General features: G+C 34.6%; 1 protein-coding gene across 7 annotated transcripts in view; it reads left to right on the top strand.

Moving 5' to 3' along the window:
• The window catches only part of SPIDR (scaffold protein involved in DNA repair), a 562,942-nt gene that overhangs the window by 224,490 nt on the left and 327,277 nt on the right, over positions 1–11,175 (top strand). For all 7 annotated transcript variants that reach the window (XM_028119024.2, XM_028119022.2, XM_028119020.2 and 4 more), the window contains one exon: positions 9,043–9,143. In XM_028119024.2, coding sequence (XP_027974825.1) covers positions 9,043–9,143 — 101 coding nt within the window. The remainder of the gene's footprint in view (positions 1–9,042; positions 9,144–11,175) is intronic.

Here is an 11,175-nt window from a genome sequence, read left to right as displayed (position 1 = left end):
TTTTTAAAGCAGGAAGAGAAAATTTACCTTGTTATGTATAAGGTAACCCCCATGGATTTTTAGTCAGTGGATTTTTTAGCAGAAACTTGGCAGGCAGGTAGGGAGTGGCGTGATATATTCAATGTGCTAAAAGAAAAAAAGCTGCCAACCAAAAATACACTACCCAGCAAAGTTGTCCTTCTGAACTGAAAGAGAAGTTAAGAGTTTTACACAACTGCAAAAGCTAAAGGAGTTCATCAACACTAGTCTAGTGTTGCAAGAAATGTTAAAGGGAACTTGTTCAAGCTGAAACAAAAGGACACTAATGAGTAACAGGAAAACGTGAAAGTATAATCTCATCGGTAAATGTAAATATGTAGTTAATTTCAGAATATTCTAACGATGTAATGGTGGTGGGTAAATCACTTATAGTATGAAGATTAAAAAGCGAAAGTATTAAAAAAATCTATACAAAAAATTTGTTAGTTGATAAACAAGATAAAAAGATGTAACTTGTGACATCAAAAACATTGTAACGGGACAATAAATATATAGAGCTCTAGTCTGCATTTGAATTTAAGTTGTTATAGGTTAAAATAGACTGTTATAAATATAAGATGTCTTAAATCTCATAGTAAGTGTGAAGTAAAAACTTGAAATAGGCAGTGCCTGGGTGGCTCAGTTGGTTAAATGTCTGCCTTCAGCTCGGGTCATGACTTCAGGGTCCTAGGATCAAGCCCCACATTGGGGTCTCTGCTCAGCATGGAGTCTACTTCTCCTTCTCACCCTCCCTCTGTGCTCTCTCTCTCTCTAATAAATAAAATCTTATTAAAAAAACTGTAATAGATAAAGGGAAAGGAATCAATACAGACTATTATAGGAAGTCATCAAATTAATATGGAAGAGACAAAGGAAGAAAGGGACAAATGTATTACAAAAAGGCAAAAAACAAGAAAATGGCAATAGTAAGTCCTTATCTTTCAGCAATTACTTATAAATATAAAGGGATTAAATTCTCCAATCAAAGGACATAGAGTGGCTGAATGATTAAAAGAATAAGACCCAACTATATCCTGCCTTAAGAAACTCATTCATTCCTTAAAGAAGCACATAGACTGAAAATGAAAACAGAAAACCATATTGTGTGAAAATTGGAACCCAAAGGGTTTGCTATAGTTACATCAGACAGAACAGACTTTGAGCCACAAACTCTAATAAAAACATGATCATTATGTAATCACAAGGGTATCAATTCATCAAGAGGATAGAACAATTGTAAACGCTTATGTACCTAACATTGGAGCACCTAAATATATGAAGCAGATTTAACAGGTATGAAAGAAGGCAGAAATACAATAATATTAGGGAACTACAGCACCCGACTTTCAACAATAGGTAGATCATCCAGATAAAATCTTTGACTTAGAGACATTACATCATATGGACTTAACAGACATTTATAGGACATTACATCTAAGAACAGCAAAGTACACATTCTTCTCAAGAGCTCCTGGAACATTTTTCAGGCTAGATCAAAGTCTTAACAGCATAAGAAGATTGAAATCGTATCAGCCATCTTTTCTGACCACAATGGTTTGAAACTAGAAATCAATTATAGGAAGAAAACTGGAAATTCACAAATACATGGAGATTAAAAAACATGCTCCTGAACAACCAGTGGGTCAAAGAAATCACAAGAGAAATTTAAAAAATCTCAATTCCAAAGAAATGGAAATACAATATACCAGAACTAACTGGATGCAACAAAAGCAGTTTTAAGAGGGAAGTTCATAGAGATAAATGCCTATAGTAATGGGAGAAGATATTTGCAAATGACATATCAGATAAAGGGCTAGTATCCAAGATCCATAAAGAACTTCTCAAACTCAAAACCCCCAAAACAAATTATCCAGTCAGGAAATGGTCAGAAGACATGAACAGACATTTTTCCAAAGAAGACATACAAATGACCAACAGACACATGAGAAAATGCTCCACATCACTCAGCAGCAGGGAAATACAAATCAAAACCACAATGAAATACCACCTTACACCAGTCAGAATGGCTAAAATTAACAAGACAGGAAACAACAAATGTTGGCGAGGAGGTAGAGAAAGAGGAACCCTCTTACACTATTGGTGGGAATGCAAACTGTTGCAGTCACTCGGGAAAACAGTATGGAGGTTTCTCACGAAATTAAAAATAGAGCTACCCTATCACCCAGCAATTTCCCTACTGGGTATTTACCCCAAAGATAGAAATGTAGTGATCCAAAGGGGCACCTGCACCCCAGTGTTCATAGCAACAATGTCCACAATAGCCAAACTGTGGAAAGAGCCAAGATGTCCATTGACAGATGAATGGATAAAGAGAAGATGTGGTATACATGTACAATGGAATATTACTCAGCCATCAGAATGAATGCTTATCATTTACATCGACATGGATGGAAGTGGAGGGTATAATGCTGAGCAAAATAAGTCAATCAGAGAAAGATAATTATCATATGGTTTTACTCATATGTAGAATATAAGAAACAGCACAGAGGTAATAGAGGAAGGGGGGGAATGGGAAGTCATCAGAGAGGGAGACAAACCATGAGAGACTCTTAACTATAGGAAACAAACTGAGGGTTGCTGGAAGGGAGGGTTGCTGGAGGGGATGGGGTAATTGGGTGGTGGGTATTAAGGAGGGCACGTGATGTGATGAGCACTAAGTGTTATACACAACTGATGAATTATTGAACACTACATCTGAAACTAATGATGTACTTTAAGTTGGCTAACTGAATTTAAATTAAAAAAAATTTTAAATGCCTTTAGTAAGAGAAAAAAAAGACCTGAAGTAAACAATGTAACTTTATACCTCAAAGAATCATAAAAAGAAAAACAAATTAAGCCCAAAGTTAGTAGAAGGAAGGAAATAATCAAAATCATGGTGGAAGTGTATGATATAGAGACTAAAATCACACTAGAAACTATCAGTGCAACTAAGAGATGATTTTTGGAAAAGATTGAAAAATAGAGAAATCTTTATCTAGACATACCAAGAAATGAAAAAAGACTCAAATGAATAAAATTAGATACGCAGGAGGAAGCATTACAACTGATACCACAGAAGTACAAAGGGTCATGAGAAACTACTGTGAACAATTATACACTGACAAATTGGACAACCTAAGAGAAATAGATAAATCCCAGAAACATACAGCCTACCAAGACTGAAGCAGGAAGAAATAGAAAATCTGAACAGATCAATTACTTGTAAGGATATTGAATCAGTAATCAAAAACCTCCCAACAAAGAAAAGTTCAGAAACAAATGCCTTCACTGGCAAATTCTACCTAATCCTTCTCAAAGTCTTTTAAAAAATAAAAGAGGAGGGAATGTTTCCAAAGTCATTTTACGAAGCCAGCATTATGCTGATACTAACATCAGAGAAAGACACCATAAGAAAATTACAGACTGATATCTCTGTTCAACATCGACACAAAAATCCCCAACAAAGTTTTAGTAAACCAAATTGAAAAAAGGTTCATACACCATGATCAATTGGGATTGATTCCAAGGATGCAAGGATGGTTCAACATACACAAATCAATCAACATGATATATATACCACATTAACAAAATGAAGGAGAAAAATCATATGAGTATCTCAATAGATGCAGAAAATGCTTTTGACAAATGTCAACATCAATTCATAAGAAAAAATGCCAATGATTTGAGTATAGAAAGTACCTCAACATAAAAAGGCGCATATAATAAGCCTACAACTAACGTGATACTCCTAAGATGAGGAACAAGACAATGATGCCCACTCTTGTCACTTTTATTCAACAGATTACTAGAAGTCCTAGCCAAAGCAGTTAGGCAAGAAAAAGAAATAAAAGGCATTTAAGTTGCGGAGGAAAAAATAAAACTGTCTCTATTTACAGATGACATGATATTATATGTAGAAAACCCTAAAGACTCCAGCAATAAACTGTTAGAACTAGTAAATGAATTCAGTGGTTTCAGGATACAAAATCAATACACAGAAATCAGTTGTATTTCTATACACTATCCAAGAGAGAAATCAAGAAAATAATCCCATTTATAATTGCATCAAAATATTAAAATACCTAGGAAGAGGGGCACCCACGTGGCTCAGTTGGTGAAGCATCTGACAAGCTCAGGTCATGATCTCAAGGTCCTGGGATTGAACCTTGGGTCAGGCTCACTGCTCAGCAGGGAGTTGGCTTCTCCTTCCCCTTCTCCCTCTGCCCCTCCCCTTGCTCATATATATAGGAAGAAATTTCACTCAAGAGGTAAAAGTACTGTACACTCAAAAGTATAAGACACTGATGAAAGAAATGAAGGAAGTAAAAAATAAATGTGTTCATAGATTGGGAGAATTAATATTGTTAGTATGTTAATACTGCCGAAAGCAATCTACAGGTTCGGTGCCACCCCTATCAACATTCCAATTGCATTTTTCACAGGAATAGAACAATCTTAAAATTTGCATAGGTCCACAAAAGACTTTAAAGAGCCAAAACCATCTGGAAAAAGAAGAACAAAGCTGGAGGCATCACATTTCCTTATTTCAATCTATATCACAAAGCAGTAGCAATCAAAACAGTATGGTACCGGTATAAAAATAGACATATATTTCAATGGAACGTAATGGAAAGCCTAGAAATAAACCCATGCATATATAGTCAATTTCTTTGTGACAAAGGAGCCAAGAATATACAATGGGGAAAGGACAGTCTCTTCAATAAATGGTGTTGGGAAAACTGGACAGCCACATGAAAAGAATGAAACTAGACTATGATCTTATACAATACACAAAAATGGACTCAAAATGTATTAAAGATTTGAATTTAAGACCCAAAACCATAAAACTCTTAGATCACGACTTGGGGGTAAGTTCCTTGACATAGATCTTGGCAATGATTTTTTGGATTTGATGCCAAAAGCAAAAGAAATCAAAGCAAAAATAAACAAGTGGGACTACACCAAACTGAAAAGCTTCTACACCAAAAAAGAAAACCATTAACACAATGAAAAAGGCATTCTTCTGAAAGGGAGGAAATATTTGCAAATTATACATCTATTAAAAGATTGATATCCAAAATCCATAATGAACACCTACAACTCGGCAAAGAAAACAAACAATCCAATTTTAAAAGGGCAGAGTAACTGAATAGATACTTATCCAAAGAAGACATACAAATGGCCAATAGGTACATGAGAAAGGTGCTCTACATGACTAATCATCAGGGTAATGTAAGACAAAACTCAGAGATCTCAGTCATACCTGTTAGAATGGTTATCATCAAAAGACAAGAGATGTGGGAGCCTGGGTGTCTCAGTCTGTTGAGCAACTGACTCTTGATTTCAGTTCAGGTCATGATCTCAGGGTCATGAGATCAAGCCCTGTCTTGGGCTCTGTGCTCATTGGGAGTCTGCTCTTCTCCCTCTGTCCCTCCCACTGCTTGTGTGCATGTGCACACACACACTCTCTCTCTCTATAAAATAAATAAATAAATCTTTAGGGGAAAAAAAAGAAAATAACAAGTACTGGTGGGGATGTGAAGATAAGAGAAACCATGTGCACTGTTGGTGGGAATGTAAATTGGTACAGCCACTATGGAAAATGGTATGACAATTTCTTAAGAAAAAAATTAAATATAGAACTATCTTACAATCCACCAGTTCACTGTTCAGTAGTAAATCCATAAGAAATGAAAACAGGATATCAAAGAGATATTTGCACTTCCATGTTTATCATAGCATTATTCAGAATAGTTAAAATATGTGGAAACAACCTAATCTCAGCCAGTGGATAAATGGGTAAGAAGATGTGATGTGCACGCGTGCGCACACACACACACACACGAATATTATACAGTCATGAGAAAGCTGGGAGTCCTGCCGTTTGTGACAACATAGGTGGACCTTCAGGGCATTATGCAAAGTGAAATAAGCCAGACAGAGAAAGATAAGTACTTGCATGGTATCACTTATTAAGTGGAATCTAAAAACAAAAAAGAAGTCAAACTCATAGAAACAGAGAGTAAAAAAGTGGTTGCCAGTGCCAGTTGTGTATATATGGAGAATGTGATAAAAGGGTACCAGGTATAAAACGAATAAGTTCTGAGGATTTAAAGTAAAAGATGAATAAGTTCTGCGGATTTAAAGTAAAATACAGTAATAGCTACTACCTTTGAGCTTTGATAAACTATAATAGTTTTCAGATTGAAGAACAAAAAAAAAAATCTGACAGTGTAAAAAGGAAAAGTAAAACACAGTGACTAATGTTGTTAACATTGAAATTTGCTAAGAGAGTAGAGCTTTAATATTCTCATACACACACAAAAGTTAAATATGTGTGGTAATGGATTTGTTAATTAACTAGATGGGAGGAATCCTTTCACAATGTATATCAAATCACCACAATATACACTTTAAATATCTTAGTAAATCTGTCAATTATACTTCAGTGGAACTTAAAAAAAAAAAGTTAATTTGTATGTATACAAACAGAGCCTTATTGAACTGCCTGGGTGACTTTTTTTTTTTTTAAATAATGTGGTATGGGGGTGCCTGAGTGGCTCAGCCAGTTAAGCAGTTGCCTTTCCTGAGACCGAGCCCCAGGTCAGGCTCCCTGTTCATTGGGGAGTTGGCTTCTCCCTCTCTCTCTGCTGCTCCCCCTGCTTGTGCTCTCTCGCTTGCACTCTCTCTCTCTCAAATTAATAAATAAAATCTTTTAAAAAAATAATGTGGTACAGGTTTTTACTAGAATTATGATTGTGGAATAGAAGTCATGATGTTTCCATTCCTAAAGTTTTGTTGCATATGATGAGAATTTCTTTGGGCAGATTGGAACAGAGATATCCTGTGAAGCACCAGTACAGCTCCTAATAACTAAAAGCAAGCTCAAATGCTGATTCTATCTTATGGCTCTAGATATTCCCACATGCAGAGAACTGTTCTGCATTTATGTTTACTCTATCTTTTTACTTTTCATCTTATAATTCCTACAGTTTACTTGTGAGAGTCTACAGTTTACTTGAGGATGTGGCCTTAACCGTATACTGCTTTCAGATTGCATTTTTTCTTTTCTTCACAGTCATAGGATTGAAAAACCAACATTTGACAAATAACTGTCTAGATCATTGTACAAAGAATACAGTGTTTTGCTTTTTTTCTATATTTATTATGAGTTTCTTTTTAAGTAGTACTCTCTAAGAGGCAGTTGATATATCATTGAAGCTAAGCTTATGAACTCTGGAGCCAGACTGCCTGGGTGTGCATCCAGGTGTGCCACTTATCACATGTCTCACCTTGCATAGGTGTTTAATTTCTCAGTGCCTCAGTTTATCATGTGTAAAATGAGGATGACAATAGTACCTACTTTTATAGTGTTGTTTAGAGAAGGAGTATAAAAGTTACTTTCTGTAAACAGAAGGCTATGAAGCGGAGCTTACACATATATTAAGTAGAGATAGACATAAAAGTAGAGGTTCTTTGGCATATTTGTGATTATGAGAATTATATATATATTTATATGCTATACATTCAGAAATAATAGTGCCATTGAAAAACAAGTGTCTATTGAAAAACAAGTGTCTATAGAAAAACAAAGTAGGTAGTATGATAATATACATAATATGTATAAAAATAAGAACTTTCAGTCATTTCAGTGGAAAGAACATAAGGTGCAAGTAAAAATCATAACAAAATCAGTAACACCAATGACTATTTCTTGAAGGTTTAAATGCTGGGCACTATGGTAAGTCTTTTCTGGTTTCAACAACTTATTTCATCATCTGGCTAGTTATGTAATATTGGAGAATTTCCTTAACCTCCCTCTAAGCTCTGGGTTTTATCATCTATTTGGTAATTATTGATATTTGTTCTTTCTTAATAAAGGTATATTATTAGAATAAAATGATCTTATTCTATCTACAAAATGATCTCTTTTATCTGTCTTCAGTACATTATCTGTGTACTGAAACGATCAGTGAGCTGGTACATAATTGTGTGAGATAATATATTGATAAATTATGTAGCATGTGGTCATAATGGTGGTTAACAACTGATCCTGACTTTTCTTGAGAGCTCAGATGTGTTAGGAGCTGCTGACTTCTCTGACCCTAGGTAGCTTCCTGAATCAAAAATATTTGTATATATATGTTCATATGCATTTATAATATACATATAAATGAATATACATATTATATATGATTTAATATATGTTAATATAAGCATTGTATTGTTAATATAAAATATACTTATATCATATAATACATAACAATGTAATTATGTAACAATATGTAATTATAATATATAATGTATATTATATATAATATATAAATATTATAATAATATAATTGATAGGTTAGTGTAGTAATATATAATAGTATTATATATATTATTCATTGATGGGGAAGGGTTTTTATGAAGTATGTCCATTGTTATCAATCATCTTCTTGCCATACATGGAAGTTTTTTTTATTTTTATAATGTTGGTATCCTTGCTGTGTGCTTGTGATTAAAACTCATTTGTCTCTGTGGTCCAAATAATAAGCCCATACCCAAATTTTCTTATTTAATGTTCTGCCTATCAGCAATTTGCAGGTTTTATTCTTGACTATAATTCTGACCACACTTTAATTTATATGTTTTGTCAGATTGTGAGGCTCCCCCATGGCATGGCTCATTGCCTTCTTTGCATTACTGGCATCTAGCACTTTGCTAGATAGAACAGGAAAGAAGTGATCTGTATATGTTTATGGGATAAATAAACTAGGAAAGAATAGAAAGGAAATCAAATTGATCTGAGAGTAGCTTGTATTTCTAAGAATCAAGAAACTGAGCTTCCAAGAAATCTTTAAAAAGATTACTGATCTAGGAGGATTGGGCCTCTAGGAAGACAATGTAATGCCAAATAAGTTAGAATTTGTATGTTTTATGTATTTGTCTCTGGTTGGAGAGTATAAAATATAAATGTTCCAACTATTTTGAAACGTTTCTTTTAACTAACTTAATACATTATAATTCATTAAACAGAGGCGGGCTAGCAGAAAGACTAAATGGCCTGCAGAATCGAGAGAGATCTGCCATTTCTTTGTGGAGACATCAATGTGTTTCTTACCAAAAGACACTTTCAGGTAAGGCCTGCACTGACATCTGAGGCTGTGGGTAAAGAATGTGCCAATTGAAAGTATTTTACATTAAGATATATAAATTTGATCATTAGTATTTTCATGACGTTTTCTTTTTCTCCAGGTGTCCTTTAGGTCTCAGAAATTGTTCTGAAAGATGAGTCCGTTCTTACAAGGTCTACTGATCCCTCCCCATAGAACTTCTCACAGTTCAATAGAAGACTTATTATTAATCTTACTTGGAGGGTTCTGTATTAGGCCTTTCTTTTGTTGTATCTTTTGCTGTATCTGAAAGCCAGTAGCTTTCAGACTTTTGTGACTGCGACCCCTAGTAAGAAATACATCTTATATCTTCTCCCAGTGCACACATGACTTACATGCACACACACACACACACACACACACACACGCACACCCCTGAAACAAACATTTTATAAACAACACTAACCTTACTAGGTTTGATATATTCTTCATTCTCTTTTATTTTTACCATAATCCTAGTCTCACTAAATTGATGTAGGTTTCCCCTAATGAGTTGCAAGATGGAGTTTGAAAGTTGCTACTACAAGCAAGTGACTGGAAACTCTTGTTTCTTAACAAATTGTTAGATCTTAAAAATATTTCATATACCTAGAAAAGTTTCCTTTCCTGTGAGACTGTGTTCTTTTTCACGGTTTCTTCCTGAGTGGTCTCTCCATCAGGAGGTGGGGAAGAAGTGGGTGAACATGGTGTCTATTCCAAATCTATTAATAGTTTTCCCTCCAGGGGGATCCTTGGAATGGCTCACAGTTTACTTTGGCAAATGTTAGCATGCAAAATAGAACAAGAGTCTAGGTAGAATACTGAACTAGTATGTTGTCAACTCTTGCACATTTCTCTGGAAGACTTTTTAAGTCTGATCTCATTTATTATCTTTAAAATACTTCTCAGCTGGCACCTGGGTGTCTCCGTTGATGGAGCATCTGACTCTTGATCTCAGTGTTGTGAGTTTGAGCCCCAGGTTAGGTGTAGAGATTACTTAAAATTTTTAAATCTTAAAAATAAAATAGGGGTGCCTGGGTGGCTCAGTTGGTTAAGTGCCCAACTCTTGATTTTGTCTCAGGTCCTGATCTTATGGGTCATGAGATCAAGTCCCACATAGGACTCCATGCTCAGCAGGAGTCTGCTTGGATATTCTCTCCCTCTTCTCCACTCATTTGTCTCTCAAATATATAAATCTTAATAAAATAAAATAAAATAAAATAAAATCCTTTCCAGCTATCTTTTAGCAACTGTCTTTTCTCTTTCACATTCTTGTATTAGAGTATTATAATACATATCAGGATGACCAAGAATACTTTTTTTGTTACACAGTGCTATGGATCAGCCTGTTGTTACATTTATTACTTTGTATCTTGTCATTTTTTTAAAACAAGGATTATATTAAATAATCATCTTTACAACTCATTTGATCAGTCAGAAAGCCAAGCATATATAAAGGTTGACAACTTTTATAACTCAGGGAAGTCAGTAATACTCTGGCTTAAGCACAAAAAAGAATTTAATAGTGCTTGTTATTGAAAGCCACAGGGAGAAGATTTCATGCTTCAGGCATATTGGTCTGAAAAGGTTGTCAGGTCTTTTCCATGTGGTAATTCACAGCTCCAAGTCCAATAAAAAGAAGGCTTTCTTTTTCAGTATTTTACCAGAAATTCTGAAGTGATTTTCATTGATCTGCTGAGACGTGTATCCGTCCTTGAACTAATCAGTGTTGAAGTAGAATATAATAAATAGCACTATACTAGCCCTCTGATTAACTTGTGATCTTTTTTTATTAAGACTTACTTAATAAAAATTAGCAAGTACCATTTATGGTTTAATAATATATTATCTCATTTTAGTGATCTTTCATGTTCTCCTATTTGTAAATACTTATATATACATACTTAACCTCTCAAATATGAATGTCCTTGACTTGGAGAGATCACTTTCTCCTATAATCTATTCACCTCCACCGCTAACTAGTTATGTTTAACTTTGTGTCATTTTCAATTTGGTT

This window comes from Eumetopias jubatus, unplaced genomic scaffold, assembly GCF_037043125.1.
Source record: "Eumetopias jubatus isolate StellerSeaLion01/CBP00866 unplaced genomic scaffold, mEumJub1_p1.0 scaffold_4, whole genome shotgun sequence".
NCBI lineage: Eukaryota > Metazoa > Chordata > Mammalia > Carnivora > Otariidae > Eumetopias > Eumetopias jubatus.
Note: the sequence above shows the minus strand (reverse complement) of the source record. Positions and strands in the feature narration are given on the sequence as shown.